This window comes from Microcebus murinus, chromosome 17, assembly GCF_040939455.1.
Source record: "Microcebus murinus isolate Inina chromosome 17, M.murinus_Inina_mat1.0, whole genome shotgun sequence".
Lineage (NCBI taxonomy): Eukaryota > Metazoa > Chordata > Mammalia > Primates > Cheirogaleidae > Microcebus > Microcebus murinus.
The window spans coordinates 58,590,498-58,616,148 of NC_134120.1; the positions used below are offsets into that span (position 1 = coordinate 58,590,498).

Genomic DNA, 25,651 nt, shown 5'->3' on the forward strand with positions numbered 1-25,651 from the left:
TGAGATCCTTGGAAATGTCTCAAAGAATTCAGCCAACACTTAAAAGAACTGTGATAAAAGCTCGCCAACTCAAATGTCTCATGTTCCACACTGTAATTAGTGAGGTTCTACTAATTTATTAACCTGTGCTACTATGTACTTAATTTTTCTGTAGCCTTCTGATCACATCGATATATATGTATATTTTTCTTTCTTCCTCTTAACATTTTATTATGAACAATTTTAATGTAAAACGAATTTGAAATAATTTTATGGTGAATACTTGAATACCCACTACCTAGATTCTGGCATTACTACTTTATTGTACTTTTAAAAATCACAGATCTAGCCACCGATCCATCTATCAATCCATCTTATTTTTGATGCATTTCAAAGAAAGTGAAAACAGAAGTATGCATCCTCCTGAATACTTCAGCCCATAGATTATTACCTAGGAATCAGTATTTCTTTTCATTTTTTCTTTCAAAGTAAAATTTATGTTCAATGAAACCTAAGTGGTATGTGTACATATACTGAATTTTGACAAAAGCATCTACCTGTGTAACTCAAACTCCTATGGATATATTATGCACATACTCTCAGCTTCTTGCAAATGTATTACTATTTGGAAGGAAGGTACTGGTCATTTCTTTAGATGATGCAGCCCCGGTTGAGTGAGTCCCTAAGGGACTCTTCCTGATTCACCAAAGGCCACTGGAGCTGGGGATCACCTGTGGGGCCAAGCCCTCCTGGAAGAGCAGCTGTCACGCCCTTACAGGGGAAGCTAGCCCCTTGCAATGCCATAAATTTCACATTTATCAGACTTCGCCTTTGCGGTAAGGAACGCCAAGAGTTGTTAGAGACTGTTAGTTCAACTTGTAAGAACATTTTTTATAATTCTTCTTTTCACATTTCTGCATAATTTAACTTAAAATTTTTCTTGTGATTGCAAGACAAACTTAAAGAAAGACACCATTTTTGCTGCCATGTACAATTATTCATGTAAAGGTGCCAGGGCACCCCCGCACCCCGTTCTCCCGCAGAAAGAAGCTGCAGGTGGAGCTCGTGACAGACTCGGCTGTCACCCACGACCACTGAATTTCAATTTTGTTTTTTATCAAAATAGCCATAGAGGTATTCTTGTTTACTTATGACAAGTAAATGTTATAAGTATAAATATCTACAATACTTTTTCTTCTGATAAATACCACTCTTTGGTTTGACACACTTATTTTGATAAAATAGCACTTTGGTTTGACGTTTGCTATAAATTGTATTTGGTTCTGCTGCCACAAATGTTGAAAATTGGTCCTAGTTTTTAAACTGCCCCCTGTGGGGTCTGGAGTCCCCTGGAGCCAACAGAGGACCAGGAAGGATCTCACGATGGAGATGGGGCTCCTCGCCGCCCCTTCAGCCGCACTTCCCCGTTGCATTTCTGGCATTCCACACACAGCTGTGAGTGACAAAGGGTTCCATTTCTAAGAAATATTGAAAAATACAGCTCTAAGGCATCAAAAACATTTTATTTTATCACATATAGTTTGAAGGTCCCGATTTGCACAGCTTTCAACATGAACCTAGCAGTATACACGGTGCATGGCAAACACCACCAGTCTCACGGGAGAGGCCAGGGCCTGGCCCCATCCCATCCTGGGCATCTTTTCTTTTATGCAAGTCTGAGGATTAAATCAGACAATGAACGGAATCCACTGGAATTCTCCACTCAAGGGAGTAGTTTTTCTGAGATATTTTAAAACACTTTTTACAAATAAATTTGTGGTTAAGTCTGCTCAAAAAATTTCTTCTAGGTGTCTCTGGACAGGGGTTTCCAAAAGAAGATAACAGACACCAGTGATGGGGGGGGGGAGCGACACAGAGACATCTGGTCTACCTGCTCAGTCCCTGCTGCTACATTTAGTCTTCATAGCTAAAAAAAAATTATTGTATTGCCCATAAACAGGAATACTTTTTGGCTAGACATAAAGGTCAAAATGAAGGTTAAGAAAAACATGTATGTGCATCTAGGTGGTTGTTATATACTCAATGAATTCAACAGTATATGGTAATAGGCATATTTTAAATTATATTTTCTTTTATCTTAAAATGACCTGCAAAAATATCAATGTTGAAGCTGAAACTTTTGTTTGTGCTAATAATTTCCAGATTGTCCTGAAAGCTTGGTATCCCAGGACTTGGATCCGAGCCAGTACCAAAGGGTGACTATGGTTACTAGGTCTGGGACTGTTGCAGAAAGTCACTTGACCTTTTTCACTGTTCTTTTTTCTTTTTCTAGGATATTCTCTCTGTTTGAGAAAACCAATTATTCAAATGGATGTACTAAAGGAGCTTATCATGTATGGGTACAAAGCGTAAGAACCTACACTTTCTGAGCTGGAGTTTTAAGTTACATTAAGCAAAGTCTGATTTTATAAAGCTATTCTAAAGATCCAATTCTCTCTGATTTTCTTTCTCCCAAAATAGCTGTCTCCATGGTTACATAATTACTTATTATTACAACTTAGAGGAAATGCATTTTGGGGGATAAGTCAGTAGAGATTGTTTTTTAATTTCCACAGTAGGATCTGGGAAATTCTGTATGAAATATAATCTCTGATAATTTTCACACCTTGTTTGATGCTTCAAAGACACTCATTTTTACTGAAAGTATATTATTTAAAGCCCAGGGATAACGACTATCCCTACACTCCCTGGGGCTGGACACCGCAGTCTGGCTGGCCCTGCCTTGACGCAGCTTCCACCCGGGCCTGTGACCGCCACTGTGCCAGGCAAAGGCAGGGGCAGAGGTGAGGCGGCTTGGCCTTAGCGAAGCCCCTTTCCCTGCTCCCTCTGGAATCTGGCTACAGGTTAGGGGGTGGACAAAGGAAGAGTGGAGCAGATGGGGAAAGTGAAGTTGAAATGTCCAGAGGCAAGGACAGAAGAGCCATTCCCCAAAGTGCCTCTGACTCAACACTGGCTCCCAGATATCCTCAGAATAAACCCTGATTTTCTCCAAGTAGCCTTAGCAAGCTTCCATTCCTTACATGCCAGATGGCATAACACAGGTCTTCACAGCCTCTAAAAATTTATTTTAGAAAACATCTAGTAACTTTAGTTGGACCCCTATCCTCCACAACCACCCACCCCTCACATATGCCTGCAAGGAACGAGGTAAGGATCGGTACCTGTGTCCATGACAGCAATCCACTGACAAGAGATAAAAGAGTCTAATACACCCATTTCTGACCTTCGCATAACACTGCACAACCTAAAAACACCTCTACACATATTATCTCATTTAATTCCTACAACAGAAACTGAGGCTCAAAGAAGTTAGGTCTTTGCAGAAGGAACAGGAAGACCCCACAGGTTTAGGAAACTCATAGCCTTTAGAGTTTGTATGCCATATTGCCTTACAACTTTGGGGGTCCCCAGCACACACAATTTGCAGGCTTAGAGGGTGTGGTGCAGGGGCATGCATTTCTGGTGGGTGGAGTATGAAGAAGCAAGCCTTGCAAACACACACTCAGACTCCAACCTGTACTGAGGAGAGGACCCCGGACTCAGTGAAGAGGCTTGAAAGGCGAGGTAGTGTTTCCGCCTTCACGTGGCTCCTCGGCTGGACCCCCACACCAGTCCTGGCCAGCTGCTCCCACTGCCTTTCTTGTCCTGGATTCTCCCCTCCCTGTCATCTTTCTTTTTAAAATAGAGATATAATCACATGACATAATTTCACGTAGCATAAAATTCCCTCTTTTGAAGTGTACAATTCAGTGTACAGAATATTCACAAGGTTGGGCAACCATCACCACTCTCCAATTCCAGAACATACCCATTATCCTAAAGAGAAACTCTGCCATTAGCAGTCACTCTCAATTTCCCCCTCTCCTAAGCCCCTGGCTACCACTAATCTGCTTCTGTCTCCATGGAGTTACCTATTCTGGACATTTCATATAAATGGAATCATATGACATGTGGCCTTTTGTGTCTGGCTTCTTTCATGTAGCATGTTTTCAAGGTTCATCCATGCTGTAGCATGTGCTAGTGCTTCATTCCTTTTCATGGCTGAATACTATTCCACTGTAGGGATGTATCACATTTTGTGTATCCATTTATCATTTGATGGACATGTGGCCTATTTTCACTGTTTGGCTATTGTGAATAATGTTGCTATGAACATTCGTCTCCATGTTTTCATATCAACGTGTGTTTTGAATCCCTCTAGTGTCTGCCTAGGTGTGGAACACGGACAGTTGCTGCCAGCCTCCCCTAGGTCTTAAGGGCAGCTCAGCCTCCGAGGTCCCCGCGGAGTCTCTGCGTCACTAAGAAGCTCTTCTTCCTCAAATCACTTTTGTGACTCCTGCCATGGAATAAATGACCTTAAAAGGCCTCGGAATTACTGGAACCATTCCCTTGGTCATAAGCACTAAGTTCAGAATGTCGTCCTGTGGAGCAAGTGACAGAGTGACTTACAGTCACACCGAGACGTGAGTCCGATCTTTCGCGAGAGTGATTCAGATGGGAGGAGGAAAGGAGAGACGCGTGGGAACACTGGCGATCTGCACGGGAAAGACGAGCAGGTGCGGCGGTTAAAGGCGACAGGTAGCTTCTCCCGCCAGCACCGCAATGAACAACAGCCCTTGTTTGCCAATTCATGCATTCCATAGAGCACCGCTGAGCACCGCTCTGCACAGGGACACTCGCGTGGGAGCCGTGCGTTTAAAGATGGATAAGACACATTCCCTGAGAAATTCAAACCTTAGTGGGCTGAACAAGACATACGAGGATCGTGGTCCCAGAGCTGCGTTCTGAGGTCATGTCTGATGCTGGCATGTTCTTTCTTTTATGGAAGGACAGTGATGGGAGATGGAGGCAGCTTATGTTTTTTCTAACATCTTATTTGGCAACATTAAAAAGTCTGGCAGCCCGATATTGGTGTAAGAAATTTATCAAAATGTTACTTGTTTCTGAAATTCCTCATTCCTCAACCCCAGAATCTGAGCATGGAGGAAAACAAGATAGTTGATCTAATCCAACATCATTCCCAGGTGTGTTAAAATGGATGAAACAAACAGAGTTGGAGCAGTTATGATTAGCTTAGGACAGTCAGGTCTCAGGGGGCCAGGCTTCTGTGCCAGTCCCAGGGCTGAGAAAGCTGGAAGAGGCTTTAGTTGAAGGTGTTTTATTCCTGGCAAGCCTGGAAGGGGGGTCTTAGCCTGGGGCCTCACAGCCTCACTCACAAGGCAGTTTTTATGCAGGGCTTTCTGTAATCTGTGATTTGAAAGGATGAACCGAAAGGATCAGCAGATTCCGGCTGTGGTCTCATCTGTTTACTGGGAAACCTTTTACCTCTCTGGGCCTCAGTTGCCTCAGTTCCTGCATGGTCACACACCAGCACGAGATCAGCAGCACTCACCTAGTGCTTACTAAGTGCCAGGCACTATTTTGAGGACTTTATTTAATCCTCTAACAACCATATGAGAGTAGATTCTGTTATTTTCCTATTAATCTGCCTGAAGTCTCACACAGTGGTGGGGGCAGGGCCAGGACTGGAATCCTGATCTGCCTAGTAGGAGCTCAAACCACTTCTTTTTTCAAGATTTATTATTGCATATTCTATTTTAAATTAAATCATCAATTCTATCACTATGGTGACAGAATAAGTTGTCTCTCTCTTTTTTTAAGACAGAGAAATTCCTAATGTGACATTGAGTGGTACTGTGGTATTTTCCAAGGCCAGTTCAAAAAATACTGAAAAAGGATAACAAAACACATATTCTACACCAACTTTGAATGCAAACATGTATGAATTTCAATATTATTATGAGCTGTGCTAGAAATTCCAGTTGCATGCATTTTTCTGGTGTATACTTCCTATGTCTAAAGCACAGTGATTTAAGATATGATTCTGCTGTACTTTTGAAATGATTGTTTAATGACTGAAATATTAAAGAGTGAGTGAGAGCAAAAAGGAAAGATAAAAGGCCTTTCAGCATGTGCAACCCTCCTGTTGGCACTCAGACTGAGTTTGAGCTCCACCAAGAACCTTCCTACACTCCCACATCCAAGCCTCGTTGGATGTATACATGTATGTAACGTATATATTGTGTGTACATGTATATATAGTATACATTGTATATATATTGTGTATGTATGTCTATAATGTATATAAATGATAAGAATACCCAGTGGAACAAGGTATTCACAATTATAGACTAAAGGGCAGGACCAATCTAAAATGTGATTTAGGGTAAATCTTGAAGTAATTGTCAAGCATGGCAGCAAATGAGAAATTAAATACTTTTCTAGTTGATCAAAAAACTTCATTAGTAAATAGTTTTTAGTGTGTACAGTGGAGGATTGTTAAAACTCTCCATGGTCTCTTGAGCGTGTTTGCAGGGGTCCTGCTTTGCTGCTCACCACACCCCTCAGCTTGCACTGGTGGAAGATGGAGGGTGGGACAGCCAGTTCTTGGAAAGAAGGCCAGGAAGCACAATGCTGTTAAGCTCGTCAACCCTTCTCCTTCCCTTCCTCCTTCTCTTACTCCAGTTCCTCTTGGTCTGCCCCGCCCTCTGCGGGAGCGCCCCTCCCTCCACCCGGGACAGGGGATGAGGCTCCACTCATCTGCAGACAGAACTTCCCCCAGGGTGTTCCTGTGTTTCCTGGGCTTTCACACCATCATCAGCTGATAATCTGTCACTTGTGCTGGAATCTTCTGGAACAAACTGCCTGCTTGATTATCTCCGCCAGGCTGTGCCTTTGGCTCTCAAACTTAACTCCTCTAATTGGAGCTCGGTGTCTTCCCCTGTCCTCCTACAGGAAGCCTCCACCCCCAGGCTCCACTGAGTGAATGGTACCTCGATGCCCCCTGTGCCATCCGGACCCCTTTCCTCCACCTCCATCATCCAGCCCAGCCCTGGGCCTGCCCCTTTGGCTCCCAGTGCACACCCACCCGAGGCACCCACGGAGGTCCCTGCCTCCTCCTTTATTCTCCTCTGACAACCTCACTCACTGCATTTGGGGGAAAAGCCAAATTCCTTGCCATGGTCTTCAGCCCTCAGAGGGTCAGGCCCCACCGACCCCCCTCACTCCTTTCTGGCCACTCCTCCCTTCCCCAGCCATAGGCACCTCCTCCTCCAGCCCTCCTGCCCCTCCGAGCCTCACTCTGGGCTTCTTGGGGCTTTGGGGGGTGCTCTACAACCACCCCACAGTCGCGAACAGATCCATAGGCAGTGATCCGGCTGGGGGCCACACAACACTAACTCCTGGAAATCAGTATTCACAGTGTAGCTCCATTGGCTACAAATACTGCTAATTCCCAGATTTTATGCTTATGGAATCTCTTCCACAAATACAGACTTTTAGAGTTTACAGACTTAACATGTAAAACTGCTGATTGCTTGCTATCCAAAGTTATATGAAAAAACTAGTTAAATACAGTTTTTGTAATCAAAATAGGAAACATATCTAGAGCTTCTTGATTATTTAACATTTTTCTGGGGACCATTATTCTCAGAAATAGAATGTATCTAAAATAGCAAAGAAAGTAGAAAAATAAATGTTTCATGGAAAAACCATGAGCTAACCGTAGTACCAGCATCCTTTTAAAAAAATTTCTTTTGTAACATTTTAAATCAAATATTTACTTATTCTATTAATTACCACCTATTTTCAGGTTCCAGTATATGTCTAATGTATACAGAATGATCACATTACTTTAAATAAGAACCTGACTTGATTGCAAATGTTAGTATTATTTTGAAATTGAATTTGGGGGCCTCTGTTCCAAAATTAAAATATAGTAATGAATATTTAAGTATATTTTAATTTATAAATATCTCTATAAGTCTATGTAGAAAGAAAAAGAATGAACAGAACTGAAAACAACAATCAGGAGAAAACAAATGAATTCATTTCTGTTTTTTCCTTGAAACACTAATTGCTATTGGATTTTCAATTTTCCATTTTCTAAATATGTCTCATTTTACGAGTCAATTTCTGTAGCAAAATGTTAATTATTTGTTCCTCGCATTCAAGGCACTTGAGAAGTCCCGGGAGAGCGGCGTAACTGTGAATGCGGCACACTCTCCAAAGAGCCTGCGCCTGCACAGGAACCAACTTACTACTGTGCACAGTCGATCAGCTGGTACTCGTTGGATCTCTCAAAGCACGCCTTCACGCCTTCATCGTCCCAAAGTTTTTTCACATGATCAAAGAATTCCTAAAGTTTGAAAGAGTGACAAATAAGAAAACACATGTTATAACCTTTCAAAAAATTAAAGTAAAAAGAACCTGTAAAAAAATTTTTTTGCAGGTAGCATACAAATTTTCTCTGTGGAAGTTTCTAATAAAATGCACAGATCTTATGTTCAGTTGATGAGAAATGTATACATGTGTGTTACTACTCAAGTCAAATTGCAAAACATTCTTATCATTCCAGAAGGTCCCTCAAAATAAAATATCGTAAGTCAAAAGTTAATACCATACATTAACTATAAATACAACTAACAGCATAATTTTAAAGTTTTTAGTACTCAGTAACTTAACTAGTTGAACTGCCACTTGAGCAATAAAAAGACATGCATATTATAATGGCAAGTTCGGTCTTACCTACTGTCTTTTAAATTTTCTATATGGGCTATGATTAGGAATGGATGTGGTCAGGTAGATGGATTACATTTGGCCCAGATGTATTAGGTACATTAAAAAAGGACCTTTAAAATCACTCTTTGGGGATAAGAATGTATTGGTTTTGTTTCGTTTTGCATTTTAAAAAACTGTGAGTTCAGTGTGAACTGTGATTTTTAGTTCACTCAAGAGCCATGCGGTCACTGTGCTCAGTTACACTCACAATGGCAAGCAGGATCTCCTAAAAGAACATTCCTTATCTTAAGGTGGATTCATGAATTGGTAATATTGGCAGAATTACCCAAAATGAATTAACAGAGCTATGGAAGCAACTGACTACATAAGTTGCTAAACACCTTTTCCACGTCAGCCATCTGGCCCTCTCTGGGACCTCAGGGGTCACCTATGTCTGCCTTTGATCTGCACGCAGGTCCTGAGACCCCTTGCCTGTACCAGCCTTCATGCTCATCACAGCTGCCACATTTCTGCCACAGAATCAACATAGGTTTTTTTGGAGGAAAAAAATTAAAGCATTGGTACTTTCTCTTAGAGATTCATAACTCTGTACAACGGTGGATGTATTGTGAGGGCTGATGCTTACACAATTTGGGGGGCCCTCCTTGGAAAAAGTCCAAAATGATAAATACACAATTAGGTACAAAACCTTGGAAGGATGCCAAGGTGCAGTGGCTTATGCCTGCAGGAGAATTGGAAGGCAGGAGAATTGCTTGAGCTCAGGAGTTTGAGGTTAGCCTGAGTAGAGCAAGAGTTAGACCCTGTCTCTTCTGAAAATAGAAAAAAATCAGCTGGGCGTGGTGGGGTGCACCTATAGCCCAGATACTCAGGAGGCTGAGGCAGGAGAATTGCTTTGGGTTCAGATGTTGGAGGTTTCAGGGAGCTGTCATGACGCCACTACGCTCTAGCCTGGGCAACAAAGCAAGACTCTGTCTCAAAAATCAAACAAACAAATAAACAAACAAAAAACCAAACAAAACCTTGGAAGGAAGTGAGGCACCTTGAGCTTATTAACCTTGGTCATATTAACCTCTAGTAAATCCAATTCTGATTTTATACTATCAGGAACAATCTTGTAAGCTATGGCATAGTATCCATATCTGTCTGCCACCATTATCAACAAATCCAAGTTTCACAGTTGACAAAGACCAGACAATCTCCCCCTAGGACGGCAGCTGAACCTCTCAGTTTTAAATCTTTCTCTCTAGTTTTATGTTTCTTTCTGGAATCTTCCTCTAATGCTCCTATCACTCCAATAAAGGAATTGTAAGCTCCCTTAAAAAATTTCCTTCTAAGAGCCGTATAAACACACGTCTGAGGATAGACACATCACTGTGCCATTATCAAAATGGTTTTTGAAGAGAGCAATAACTCGGCCTTCTGGTGCCAGACATCTTTGTGTCGCTAGCTCTGGGGACCTCATTTTTCTCCACATGACAGACTTATGACACATAAAAACAAATTTCACCGGACTGACTGCAACCTAGGAACCACATATTCCACGTTATCAAAGTTCACATAAGAATTATCCACTGTATTAATAGTTTCCCAAACAGTGATTTTTTTTTTTTTTTTTTGGAGACAGAGTCTCGCTTTGTTGCCCAGGCTAGAGTGAGTGCCGTGGCATCAGCCTAGCTCACAGCAACCTCAAACTCCTGGGCTCAAGCAATCCTACTGCCTCAGCCTCCCGAGTAGCTGGGACTACAGGCATGCGCCACCGGCTAATTTATATATACATTTTTAGTTGGCCAATTAATTTCTTTCTATTTTTAGTAGAGACGGGTCTCGCTCTTGCTCAGGCTGGTCTCAAACTGCTGAGCTCAAGCCATCCTCCCGCCTCGGCCTCCCAGAGTGTTAGGATGACAGGCGTGAGCCACCGCCTGGCCCCAAACAGCGATTTTTAAAAATGACTATGACTAGAGCAACCAATCTTAACCCGGTCAATAAAAGAAAGCAAGGCTGAACCCCGTTATTGGTTTCTAAGAATTCAGGGGCCGAAAGGAGGCGGAGGGAAGCAGCACGGAGCACAGGGGGGGCCTCACCAGGTGCGCGTCCAGGCCCACCAGCCACGCCCGGCCACGCCCACCAGCCACGCCCGGCCACGCCCACCAGCCACGCCCGGCCACGCCCACATAGCACTGCCCCCAGGGCCGGATCGGTGGGGGAGAAACCTGGTCTCCCCCAGAGTCCAGACCCAGCTGCGGAGAGCCCGGCCCATCCCCGCGGTGCCCTCAGGAGGCACGTGGAGAAACTGAGGCTCCAGTGGGAAGTCCTTGCTTTTCGACTCACTCAACACCCAACACGCAGGGCTTGTACCTCGCCATGGGGCACCAGTGGAGAGGGGGGCGAGGACAGGCAGGAAGGTCAGGGTCACAAGCCGGGCTCCCTCCTGCTTAAACGGCAGCTTCACCCCCCACACTCACTGGTTCACACCCCCCACTGGTTCACACCCACCTCTGGTTCATACCCCTCACTGGTTCACACCCTCCACTGGTTCACACACCCCCGCTGGTTCACACCCCCCACTGGTTCACATCCCCCGCTGGTTCACACCCCCCACTGGTTCACACCCTCCCCCCCCCCGGTTCACACCCCCCACTGGTTCACACCCCCCGCTGGTTCACACCCTCCACTGGTTCACACCCCCCTGCTGGTTCACCCCCCCTTCACACCCACTGCTGGTTCACCCCCCCTTCACACCCACTGCTGGTTCACACCCCCCACTGGTTCACACCCTCCCCCCCCCCGCTGGTTCACACCCCCCACTGGTTCACACCCCCCGCTGGTTCACACTCTCCACTGGTTCACACCCCCCTGCTGGTTCACCCCCCCTTCACACCCACTGCTGGTTCACACCCCCCACTGGTTCACACCCCTCACTGGTTCTCACCCCCCACTGGTTCACACCCCCCCACTGGTTCACACACACCTCACTGGTTCACACACCCCCTACTGGTTCACACACCCCCACACTGATTCACACACACCCGTACTGGTTCACACCCCCCCCAGTGATTCACACCCCCCCACACTGGTTCTTACACACTCCTACTTGTTCACACACCCCCCTACTGGTTCACAGCCCCCCTACTGGTTTACACCCCCCCAATGGTTCACACCCCGCCCACTGGTTCACACACTCCCTACTGGTTCACATCCCCCAACTGGTTCACACCCCCTGCACTGGTTCACACACATCCCCACTCGTTCACACCCCCACCACTGGTTCACACACTCCCTACTGGTTCACATACACCCCCACTGGTTCACACACTCCCTACTCGTTCACACACACTCCCACTGGTTCACATACTCCCTACTGGTTCACACACTCCCCCACTGGTTCACACACTCCCCCAATGGTTCACACACCCCCCCACTGGTTCACACACTCCCTACTCGTTCACACACACTCCCACTGGTTCACATACTCCCTACTGGTTCACATACTCCCTACTGGTTCACATACTCCCCCACTGGTTCACACACTCCCCCAATGGTTCACACACACACCCCTGGTTCACACCCCTCCACTGGTTCACACACCCCCACTGGTTCATACCCCCCTACTGGTTCACACTCCTCCACTGGTTCACACCCCCCCACTAGTTCACACCCCTCCACTGGTTCACACCCCCCCACTAGTTCACACACTCCCTACTGGTTCACATCCCCCAACTGGTTCACACCCCCTGCACTGGTTCACACACATCCCCACTCGTTCACACCCCCACCACTGGTTCACACACTCCCTACTGGTTCACATACACCCCCACTGGTTCACACACTCCCTACTCGTTCACACACACTCCCACTGGTTCACATACTCCCCCAATGGTCCACACACACCCCCACTGGTTCACATACTCCCCCACTGGTTCACACACACCCCTGGTTCACACCCCTCCACTGGTTCACACACCCCCACTGGTTCATACCCCCCTACTGGTTCACACTCCTCCACTGGTTCACACCCCCCCCACTAGTTCACACCCCTCCACTGGTTCACAGCCCCCCACTGGTTCACACACACTCCACTGGTTCACACACACCCCACTGGTTCACACCCCCCCATTGGTTCACACATATCCCACTGGTTCACATACCCCACTGGTTCACACACACCCCTGGTTCACACCCCTCCACTGGTTCACACACCCCCACTGGTTCATACCCCCCTACTGGTTCACACCCCTCCACTGGTTCACACACCCCCACTGGTTCACACACACCCCTGGTTCACACACCCTACTGGTTCACACTCCCCCCACTGGTTCACACACACTCCACTGGTTCACACACACCCTACTGGTTCACACCCCCCCACTGGTTCACACACACCCCTGGTTCACACACCCTACTGGTTCACACTCCCCCCACTGGTTCACACACACTCCACTGGTTCACACACACCCTACTGGTTCACACCCCCCCACTGGTTCACACACACCCCACTGGTTCACACACACTCCACTGGTTCACACACACCCTACCGGTTCACACACACCCTACTGGTTCACACACACCCTACTGGTTCACACACCCCCACTGGTTCACACACACCCCACTGGTTCACACATACCCCTGGTTCACACACCCTACTGGTTCACACACACCCTACTGGTTCACACCCCCCCACTGGTTCACACACACCCCACTGGTTCACACACACTCCACTGGTTCACACACACCCTACTGGTTCACAGACACCCTACTGGTTCACACACACCCTACTGGTTCACACCCCCCCACTGGTTCACACACACCCCACTGGTTCACACACTCTACTGGTTCACACACACCCTACTGGTTCACACCCCCCTCACTGGTTCACACACACCCCACTGGTTCACACACCCCACTGGTTCACACACACCCCTGGTTTACACCCTCCCCAGTTCACACACCCCCACACTGGTTCACACCCCCGTACTGGTTCACACCCCTCCACACTGGTTCACACTCCCCCACTGGTTCTCACACACCCCTGGTTTACACCCTCCCTGGTTCACACCCCCCCACTGGTTCACACCCCTCCACACTGGTTCACACCCTCCCTGGTTCACACCCCCCCACTGGTTCACACCCCTCCACACTGGTTCACACCCCTCCACACTGGTTCACACCCCCCCACTGGTTCACACCCCTCCATACTGGTTCACACCTCCCCACTGGTTCACACCTCTTCACACTGGTTCACACCCCCCCACTGGTTCACACCCCTCCACACTGGTTCACACCCCCCACTGGTTCACACCCCTCCACACTGGTTCACACCTCCCCACTGGTTCACACCCCTCCACACTGGTTCACACCCCCCACTGGTTCATACCCCTCCACACTGGTTCACACCTCCCCACTGGTTCACACCCCCGCAGCATCCTGGGCTTCTTTCTTCAAGCTCCACTCCTGCTCTTTGCTCATTTCCTGCGCACAGCCCTCTCCTAACTCATTTTGTGTTCCTCTTTGGTATGTCTCAGTATGAGCCTCAACAACACAATACTCCCACCGGCTAGTTTTTATTTTGATGAGATTTTAAGAGGGAGTTCAGCGCACAGGACGAGCCTTAATCCTCCCGATGGTGGAAGAGGCATCAGGTGGGGCGGGGGAGACTCTAAGGTCTGAGATGAAGCCTCTGAGATAGAATCTTGGATCCAGAATCAAGACACACAATTTCTGGGGGATAGCAATAGTAAAATAGGAATCACGGGCACTGTGACTCTGGACAACATTAAAGAAACACAAAAGGGACAAGAAATCTTCCTTCACTTGAGTTTCCTCATTACACATTGGTAAACAAAGGTGTTGGACTAGAATATAGCTACATCCCCATGATTCTACATGTTCACTTTTTAAGGGGTTCTAAAAATTTCATGGATAATGCCAGGGCTGCTGCTGCTGTTGTTGTGTCAGTGTTTTACCAGGGAAAATTTCAACTTGTACGAGTGGAGAGACTGAACCCCCACGGGCCCATCACTTAGCTTCCACACCTGTCAACACAGGGCCAGTTTCTTTTCATCTGTATCTCGCCCGTTTTACCCTGCCTTTACTGTTTTTGAACAAATCTCTGATGTCATATCATTTTATTTCAACATTCTTTCTAAAAGACGGAGACTTTTTAAAAACAGCCACAATACTATTACCTCAATTAAAACAGAAAAGATTCTCTATTCCTTAAATACTCAGTTGACCACTGCAGCTTCTCTAGCTGTACTTAAACATTTGTCCGGAGCTAGGCTAGGATTTTGATGGGGATCAAAATATGTCTCCCCCAAATATGCCACATTGGCATATTGCTTATTTTGAGCTAAAGGCAATTTATTAGGTCATTAAATATGAAATGTCTGATTGTGAATCAAAAGTGTAGTTTATTATATTTCAAGAAGCAGTACAATCAATCAAAGTATGTGCCTAAACTGTCGGCATAACTTTGCCATCTTAATGGTAGCTTGTTTATGCCAAAGCAAAGAAGCCAGGTAAACGAGTGTCAATGAAACAGCAAAAGGTGTTTTCCACAGCTTGTTGAGAACCGAATATTTTTCCTTGCAAGAACTGGTCCAAAGCCTGGAAGAAGTGGTAGTCAGTTGGTGCAAGGTCTGATGAATACGGAGAATGACAGAGAGTGTCCAAGTCCAGCTTCTATAGTTTGAGCAGTGTTGTTTGTATGACATGTGATCAAGCACTGTCTTGCAAGAGGATTGTCCTGTCTCCATTGACCAGTCGTGGCTGCTTAATCGCAAGTATGCTCATCATTTCATCCAACTGGTTGCAGCAGACGTCTGCTGTCATCGACTGACCAGGTGTCATGAAGCTGTAGTGGGTAATACCAGTGCTGGACCACCAAACAGGTTTTTTTTTGATGAATATTCGGTTTCTGATTGTGTTTCGGCACTTCATCTTTATCCAACCATTGTGCTGAATGTTTGTGATTGCCACAAAGAATCCACTTTTCATCACATGTGACAAAATGGTGTAGAAATGGCTTGCCTTTATGCAGTGACAGCAAAGACAGGCAGGCTCCGAGACAAGCTCTGCTCACGCTTGTTTAATTCAGGCGGGGCCCATCTATCCAGCGTCTTTACCCTACCAATTTGTTTCAAATGGTCCAATATTATTGGAATAGTAACATGAAACCTTGCTGCTAATTCACATGTAGGTTGAGATGGGTTCACTTCCACTACAGCTCTCAGCTCATCATTATCCACCTTGGTCTTGGGTTGCCCACGTGGCTCATTTTCAAGACTAAAATCACCAGAATGGAACTTCCCAAACCATCAATGTCCTATGTGTTCATTAGCCACATTCTTCCCAAACACTTCATCGATATTTCCAGCTGTCTGTGCTGCATTGGTTCTACGACAGAACTCATATTCAAAATAACACGAATTTTTAATTTATCCATGGTTTCACAAAAATTGTTCTAAAAAAACTTTTAAAGATAATCACAAGCCAAAGCATGTGTTTGAAAGACTGAGGACGTACCTTTACTTAAATAAAAATAAAACAAGAAGTGTCAAAGTGAAATGTCAGAGATATCAACTGTCAAACTTAGCACTTAAGGAAATTAGACATTCGATACTTAATAACCTAATAGAACAGCAGATGCAAGACGAGCCCTATGCTCTCCCCCTTTCTGCCTAAAAGAATGGCAAATATTTCCTCCCTCTCCTATAGCAGGTTGAGGAAAGTGACCTTTATTACTAGAGACAGAGCTGGCACCAAGATGAGTTTGCATAAACAAATCTTACTAAAATAGCCCTTGTCTTCCATTAGTTCTCCTCATATATTTCCTAGTCACTTCCTCAAATTATTAACACATCGACCCAGAAACCCAAATCTTCTTCCTTTGTATAGTCACTTTTCTACAATTTAGCACCCTTTGTTAAAATGGCATGTAAGTCTCCAAGTCTAAATGCTTTTTTGGGTTTTTCACTTCTTTTCTGTGAAGCCCCTGTGCATATAAAATTAAAAACATTGGCCAGGTGCAGTGGCTCATGCCTATCTATAATCCTAGCACTCTGGGAGGCTGAGGCGGGAGGATCACTCAAGGTCAGGAGTTCAAAATCAGCCTGAGCAACAGTGAGACCCATCTCTACTAAAAATAGAAATAAATTAATTGGACAACTAAAAATATATAGAAAAAATTAGCCGGGCATGGTGGCACATGCCTATAGTCCCAGCTACTCGGGAGGCTGAGACAGAAGGATCGCTTGAGCCCAGGAGTCTGAGGTTGCTGTGAGCTAGGCTGATGCCACGGCACTCTAACCCAGGCAACAGAGTGAGATTCTGTCTCAAAAAAAATTAATAAAAGTTGTATGCCTTTTCTCCTGTTAATCTGTCTTTTTTTTTTTTTTTTTTTGAGACAGAGTCTCGCTTTGTTGCCCAGGCTAGAGTGAGTGCCGTGGCGTCAGCCTAGCTCACAGCAACCTCAAACTCCTGGGCTCAGGCAATCCTGCTGTCTCAGCCTCCCAAGCAGCTGGGACTACAGGCATGCGCCACCATGCCCGGCTAATTTTTTGTATATATTAGTTGGCCAATTAATTTCTTTCTATTTATAGTAGAGACGGGGTCTCGCTCTTGCTCAGGCTGGTTTCGAACTCCTGACCTTGAGCAATCCGCCCGCCTCGGCCTCCCAGAGAGCTAGGATTACAGGCGTGAGCCACCGCGCCCGGCCCTGTTAATCTGTCTTTTGCCAGTTTAATAACATATGCTCTAGCCATTTAAACTAAGAGGATAGAGGAGAAATTTTTCCTACCCCATAGTTCTCATATATTTTCTAAAACTACTGGGAAATTAATAATTAATATGAAGGATAATTTTAGTATGCCTCTACTAGCAACTAAGATAAATAATACTAATAAAAATGATTTTGATGGGGTATATGTGTGTGTGTGCATCTGAAAAGACAGGGTGATTCTGAGTGAAATGTAACCTCTTTTCAACATCTGAGAGTATATAGAAATTAAAAGCACAAGAAGAAAATTACTAAGTGACATTCTTAATTTTTTCTATATTACCAAATATGAGGATCACCTTTTGATCTTTGTATATTTAACAACTGAAATACACAAACATTTGTTACTCTGATTCAAAGCAGTTTAAGTTGTGTTATATAAAATACTACTACTACTACTACTAACAAACAAACCTACTTTTTAAAAGGCTTTAAAATTTTAAAGCATAACTTTGATTTTTAAATCAATATTTAAACTAAAATTTAAAAAAATTCAAGTACCTAACTGCTCCATTTCATATGCATAGCATTTTCCTTCTGGTACTGACATCTACAACTACCTTTATATTGAGAATATCCTAAAAGATAACTTGGAATTCTCAGATGAGTAACATTGTTGGTTTTTTGCTTTCAAATTCTTCATAACTGCTTTAAAATAGAAATAAACTTATGGCAATAAATGTAAGAATACTCTTTCCCATCTTGCAGGATGGTGGGTGAAAAAGTTGAGAAGACGGACACTAAGGAGAAGAAACCTGCCACTGACGCCAGTGGCAGGGTCAAGGGAGATACCGTAGGGCTAAAACGCCCAGGGAGGGAAGCCCCGCTGCAGCTGAAATCCCGTCCTCACCAGAGGAACCGGTACAGTTCCTCATCTGCTGTGTCCTCCAGAAAGGCCATGTACAAGAGGAAGTACTCAGAAGCTAACTCCAAGACGGAAAAGAAAAGGGAGGAGAAGGTTCTTGCCACTGTCACAAAATCAGTCTGTGGTGACGAGAGTGCTGGCACTCAGGTGGCCACACCTGGCAAAGTGCCTAGACGTTATTCTACTGACAGCGGCCAGCACGGGAGAATTCGAGCTGGGCCCTGCGGGCTCTCTGGGCTAGTTTTCCTGGAGCAGCTGAGCAGGCTTGTTACTTGTGACAGGACCACTAGTCTTGCGTCTAAGTTCCTCTGTGAAGGACACACCAGAAATTTGTCATCATTGTTCCACAAAAATTGGTATCTGCAATGTAAAAACCCCAAAACATGTCACCCAGGCCTACTTCGAGAAGCAGCAGCTGTGGAAGCCCAGATACCAGGAAGGTGAGATCTTCCACACAGAAAAAGAGAAGTACGAAATTACAGAGCAGTGCAAGGTTGATCAGAAAGCTGTGAACTCATAAATTTACCAAAAATCAAAGCTGTTCCACAGCTCCAGGCTACCTGCGATTCGTGTTTTCCCTGACGAATGGAGTTTATCCTCACAAATTGGTGTTCTAAATGTCTTACAAAGAACCTAATTAAATAAAGGATATATTTTTTAAAAAAAAAGAAATGTAAGAGTAAGATTTATTGCATAATTTCTGTGCTAATATAATATAATCAAATACCTTTTTGGTTACACTGACACTTGGGATACATTTTTCATTTTGAAATAAAAATCAAAAGCCTATTTCTCATCTCTTGAAGTGCATGTGGCGCAGTCTGCCTGGCGCCTGGCACCGGGCCTTGTGCAGGGTCCTGCAGACCTGTCTTCACTCACCCACCGCGTAGCCTGCGGCCAGTGGTCCCCACTGAGCCCTGCCCTGTGGGCTGCTGGAACTTGCCCTTGGGCTCAGTGTGAGAATGTTGCTCCTTATACTCATTGCACAACATTCTTTCTATGGTGACTTATAGAAAATACTTCTAATTTCAAAATCAAGAATACTCTTACATTTCTCAAATAACTGCCTTTTACATGTTATTAATTTTTAATCTTACAGACCCTGTGACTTTTCTATGGCCTTTATTCATGTCACTGAATTGACTACATGAAAGCTTAGAAACCCTGTTCCGGGGTGTCCTGGCGCGTGTGAAGGGCATGTCTGACACGCTGTGCAGCCTGTGCTGGGATGCCGCATGGCTGACTCTCCTGTTCCTTGCTTCATCCCCCACGTCATCAGTAACTGTGTTACACTGCAGCACTAAATCCTTTCTGGAACAAGCCCAAGCATAAGCAAGTGTTTATTGTAACTTTTTATGGGAACATAGTAAATAATGTCTACTACTGTAATCACCCGAACATTAGAAATAAGGCAGTTTTAGGACAGTAGCCATTTAAATGGAATTTTCTAAAATTCAAGTTGAGGTCTGATTCATTTAAAATATTCCTACTCAATTTTACCTCTCAGATAATAGAATGAGTTAATACATTTCTGTCATTTTTTTTTCAGGTATCTGGTAGATATCAAGTTAAAAGTCTGTAAGGGATCTGTCATGACTGGTAACACTACGATTATGTTATTTATAATTTCTGTCCATCCTCAAATATAATGTTATACATTATGTGTAAAATTCTATTTAGGAAAAGCTTTCAGAAACTTATGATTTAAAAAAACGCACAGACACAAACTAGTTAAAAACGCTTAGCAGGCCGGGCGCTGTGGCTCACACCTGTAATCCTAGCTCTTGGGAGGCCGAGGCGGGCGGATTGCTCAAGGTCAGGAGTTCAAAACCAGCCTGAGCAAGAGCGAGACCCCGTCTCTACTATAAATAGAAAGAAATCAATTGGCCAACTGATATATATATATAAAAAATTAGCCGGGCATGGTGGCGCATGCCTGTAGTCCCAGCTACTCGGGAGGCTGAGGCAGAAGGATCACTCGAGCCCAGGAGTTTGAGGTTGCTGTGAGCTAGGCTGATGCCATGGCACTCACTCTAGCCTGGGCAACAAAGTGAGACTCTGTCTCAAAAAAAAAAACAAAAAAAAAAAACGCTTAGCAGTCCCTAAACCCACACCTCGCCTAGCAAGAAGCAGAGCCACCACGCCAACAGCCTCAGCCATCACGCAGCGTGAGACAGGCCACGGCTAGCATTGTCTGCACGCCTGTCATGTTCCCTGCAATACTCTGAGGGTCTTAGATACAAGGTCTCATTTCAGTCTCAAACAATCCTGCTATTTAGGTGACTCGTTGATGAAATGAGAACCATTAAGTGTACTTCACACTTTCTCAAGTTCACTTGACCAGGAAGTGGTCAGCCCTGGACTGGAAGCCGCTGAGCCTCCCTCACCCTCCCATCCACAGCCGCCCCCTGGGCCTGGGGCCCCCGCGCCGGCAAATGCCAACGTGCGATGCGCACCCCACCCATCTATTTCTTTCCCTTGGGACTTAGCCTACTTCAGCTATTCTCAGTGTTGCTTTAAAACAACTTCTGGAGGTATACTGTTATCTATATGCCACGATATTCACTTGTTTATAGAGCCGTGAACCACCAACACTCGGTGTTAGGACATCTCTTCACCTTCCTTTGGAGCTGGGCGCTGCGGCAGCCGCCTGTCCCAGACAACTGCTAATCTCCTTCTGTTTCTGTAGTTTTGCCCTTTACAGAAACTTGGTGTAAATAAAATCATACAGTCTTTAGTGTTGGGCTTACTTAGCATATTTTTGAGATTCATCCATTTTGTTAGGTATATTAGCAGTTGATTCTTTTTCAAACTGCTGAGTTCTGTTCCATTGTATGAATGTATCACATTCTGTTTATTCAGTCACCAGTTGATGGACATTTGGGTTATTTCTAGGGTTTGACTATTATGACTAACATTACTAGGAATATTTGTGTACAGGTCTTTATGACATTTATTTTCATTTCTCTTGGGCAAGTTTGGAATTGCTGGGTTATATAGTAAGTGAATGGTTTAACTTTAAAAAACTGCCAAATTGTTTTCCACAGTGGCTATTCCATTTTACATTGTCAGGAACAATGTCTAGGAGTCTAGTTTTTCCCCTTTCTTGCCAATAGTTAACTCTGTCAGTCTTCTTAATTTTAATTATTCTAGTGGGTATATAGTGGTATTTCACTGTGGTTTTAGTTTGCATTTCCCTAATGACAAATGATGTTGAACATTTTTTATACTGGCTACTTGCATATCTTCTTTTTGAAGTGTCTGTTCAAGTCTTTTGTCCATTTAAAAAACTGGGTCATTCATCTTCAAATTATTGTTTTTTCTTTTTAATAAGAGATTAAAAATATATTTCCTGGATTCAATTCATCTATACATTTTACAAATATTTTCTGTCTAATTGTAGCTTGCATTTTAATTTTCTTAAGTATCTTTGATGAACAAAGTTTATTCTTAATTTTTTAATTAAAATTTTAATTCATCTAAGAAAGTCTAGAAAGAATGGTCAGTTCCCATCACTGAAATGTTTAGTATGATCTAGTGATTAAAAACAAAGTATTGGCTCCTCAGAATAAGCTGTAACTCTTAAATTGGTGTCATGTAATATACATTTATTAAAAATATCTTTGGCTAGATCCTTAAAAAAATTAATCTATAATTGACACACAATTGTACATATTTACAGGATGCAATGTGGCGTTTTGATGCATGTATACACAGTATAATCATCAAATCGGGTAATTACCATATCTTTCACTTTAAACATTTATCATTTCTTTGCAGGGACAACATGCAAAATCTCTTCTGGCTATCTTGAAATACACATTACATTGCTATTTGCTATAGTCACTCTACTGTATAATAGAACAGTGGTCCCCAACCTTTTTGGCACCAGGGACCAGTTTCACGGAAGACAATTTTTCCACAGATGGGGGAGGCTTAGTGGGGGTGGAGCTGTGGCGGTAATGCAAGCCCTGGGGAGATGGGAACAAAACCACTTGTCCGCTGCTCACTCCCTGCTGTGCACCCCATCCCCTTTCCTAAGTTTCATGGAAAACAACTTCTCTACAGAAAGAAGTGGGGAATTCTGGGAAGGGCAGCAGAGCTCTGAGGCTGGGGGTTGGGGACCTCGGTAATAGAACATCAAAACTGATTCTTCCTGCCTAACCTTAACTTTGTACCCAGTGACCATCCTCTCATAATCTTCCCTTACCCCTCCACCAGCCTCCGGTAACCACTATCCTACACTCTACTTTCATGAAATTCACTTTTTTAGATCCCACGAATGAGTGAGATCCTGTGTGTTTGTCTTTCTGTGCCTGATAAGCAAAGCGCTTGATTTTGATGATGTCTACTTAATCAGTCTTTCTTCTTTTAGGATTTATCCTTTTCCGTGTGTGCACCATCAAAGAAATCTTTGCCTAACCCAAAGTAAGAAGTATTTCTTCTGTTTTCTTATATTTTAGCTCTTACTTTTAGGCCCACAATCCCTGTGAGATAATTTTGGGCATGGTGTGAGGAAAGGTTCAACGTCCACTGTTCCCACAGGGATATGGAGCTTCTCCAGTGTATTTAGAGAAAAGACCACGCTTCCTCCCCGAATTGCCTTGGTGCCTTTGCTGAAACTGGCCATATAAATGTAGGTCTGTTTCTAAATCTTCAATTCTGTTCCACTGATCTATACATCTCTCCTTATGCCAGCACTATACTGTCTTGATTACTGTGGCTTTATAGCAAGTCTTAAAATTAGTTAGTTTTAAGTTTCCTTTGTTCTTCTTTTCCAAAATCATTTGGCCTATTCTAGAGCTTTTTAATTTTTGCATATATTTTAGAATTAGCTTGTCAATTTCTATAAAAAAGCCTGCTGGTATTTTGGTCAGGATGACATTAAATCTATGGGTCATTCTGGGGAGAATGGCTATTTTAGTGAGAATGAGTCAATCATGAACAAGATAGATCTATGTCTTTTTTAAATTCTCTCAATAATGTTTTATAGTTTCTAGTATATGAATCTTTAATATCTTTTGTTAAATTATTTTCTAAGTAAATGTTTTTGGATGTTATTTGGAATGCAAACATTTTTAAAATTTTTTCATTTTTTAGAATTTTTTACTGCTAGTACATAGAAATATGATTGATCTCTGTATTTGCTCTTATATCCTGTAAGCTTGCTAATACAACGTATTAGTTCTAGCAGCTTTCAAGACCCTTGAGGCCTAGGACAAATCAGAATTCCCCGTGGTTCCAAGAACAGTGGGACAGAGCCAAAGGACCTTCACAGCCCACCAGGGCCAAGTTTATGTTTTTCGTTGCTTTTATAGTTTTTCCTTCTTACAATACCTCAAGATTTGTCTAGGGATTCTATCTTTTATTTTCAAATTATAATCTCACAAACAAACTGTGATAAATATAAAGTTTTAGTAATCAGATGCATGACCCATGGTAGAGAATTAAATACATCTAATCTCTAGTGATGAGAACATACAATTTTCCCCAAGTATTTTTTTTCCTACAAAATTACTTTTTTAGCTTTTGACTTTTCTCTTCACAATACTCCCACTCCTATATCTTAAGATTCTCTCTGTGAAATACTAATTCTCTGAGAAAACTGTGCACTTGGAGCATGCCAAAGAGACTCACAAGAGAAACTTATTTGTGTGGGAACAGAAATAAAATAATTAGGTATTTTTATTAGGGGAAAGAGAATAAAAGAATCACGACTTTAGTCTTTGCTTACAGACAGGGCTCCAAGTTATCTGACAAAAATTCTCCTTGAAACATCAAGCTTGAATTATATAACATTTAGAAGGTATTATTCTTATCCTTGGTTTTTTTAGTCACTCTGAATCCTTTCTGTTTTATGTGCTGGGAGGCAAAGTGGAGAAAGGAGAACCCCCTTTTTTGGGTACAATGTTAAATTTAAAGCAAATATCTATAGAGCAATTATCTATCTATCTATATTCCTACTGACAATTACTACAGAATTAGATACATATTTGTCCGAGAAAATTTTAGTGTGAAACATATTAAAAGTTTCTAACGAGAAGCCACAAAATAATATTTATGTTGGCTTGAGCATAGATTTTGGTGTCTGAGTGCCTAGCTTCAAATACCAGCTGAGGGGTTGGTAGGTTCTTAGCTCTGACTGCTGGGACTCAGTTTCCTCGCCTGCTCCAAGGGGTAACGCAGAGTTTCTGGGCAGAGGCTGGCGCGATGGCCAGGACCGACCAGAACCCAGCCCCCAGGTAAAGGCAGGTGGGGGAGAAAGAGAGAGGGTGAAGGGTGAGGGGCGAGGGGCAGGAGGGGATGACAAGAGGGGGCTGCAGAGACCAAGAGCTGGATGCATGATGTCACAGAGAACAAGTGCAGCCTCGGGGCGGCCAAGGGCGATGGTCTACCTCTGGGAGTGCTGGGGCCAAGGGGAGGGCCCAGGAGAGTCCTGGGCTGGCTCTGGGCACAAGGAATGCACCCAGGAACATGGCACTGTAGCTATGGTAAAACTTGGCAAGCCCCAGATTTCAACAGGCTGAGACAGAAACATGTGGTGAAGAAACATGTAGGCTTGATAATTGAATTCTAGAAACATCTAGAGAATCTCTGTGAGTGTAAAGTGCCACACAAGATCCCGAGTGCAGGAGAGTGGGGCACAAGTCCCTGAACTTCAGGAAGGGGCACTCCAATCGCCAGCACAGCAGGGAGTGGGGGCAGTGCGGAGAGGACAAGAAGGACAGGGGGTGCTGCTGTCAGAGCTGAACTCGCTGCTGCAGACTCCGGGTTTGCCCCAGGCGGCCAGAGCCAACGTGACTTGCCCAGACGCACGCTTACAGCCTGGGAGAGTGAGGCTGGCTGAACAGAATGGTGACAGATTACTAGAAAAAATCTGCCACAGGGAAGGAAAAGGGTGGCAGGATACTTCCATGAAGAACATGTCTTACAGCTTCGAAACGCACCTGAGCGGCGGTGCGGTACGCTGAGCCCCCACAGCCTCTGGGCAGGAAGGGGTGCTGGGACCCTCTACTGGGACAGCACCTGCCCTGCAGGCTCCTGTTGGTTCTTATAGGGTGAGGGGTAGGGACTGGCCCAGTCATACTCAGCCCCAGTGCGACCAGCCACTCACACCTGCAAGGCGGCGGGTGGGGAGTGCGGGCAGCTGGCGGAGAAGCAGGCGAACCAGGAACGGGGCACGGGCCTGCGGTCTCTGTCTTACTAGTGGGCAGCTTTGTGTACACCCAACACCCTAACATTGGCTGACAGTGTCTCAGTGGCAATGAACAAAAGCATGCTGGGTTTTTGTCCTGGGAAAGCACAGCCCAGAAACTCTGCGGGATCCCAAGGGCAACGCTAGAAGAAACTCAACACTACGTTAAAGGTGTCAGGTAATTCAGATCTCCACATATATAAAAGATTTCAAAGGCAACCACCCTTTGTAATTCTGT

At 44.2% G+C, this 25,651-nt stretch overlaps 2 protein-coding genes across 4 annotated transcripts in view; both read right to left on the bottom strand.

Annotated features, from left to right (window-relative positions):
* The window catches only part of CIDEA (cell death inducing DFFA like effector a), a 511,919-nt gene that overhangs the window by 226,066 nt on the left and 260,202 nt on the right, over positions 1–25,651 (bottom strand). The window lies entirely within an intron of this gene.
* Positions 1–25,651, bottom strand: part of GNAL (G protein subunit alpha L) — a 163,180-nt gene that overhangs the window by 37,092 nt on the left and 100,437 nt on the right. For all 3 annotated transcript variants that reach the window (XM_020282328.2, XM_075993709.1, XM_075993708.1), the window contains exon 5: positions 8,100–8,197. In XM_020282328.2, the coding sequence (XP_020137917.2) occupies positions 8,100–8,197 (98 nt within the window). The remainder of the gene's footprint in view (positions 1–8,099; positions 8,198–25,651) is intronic.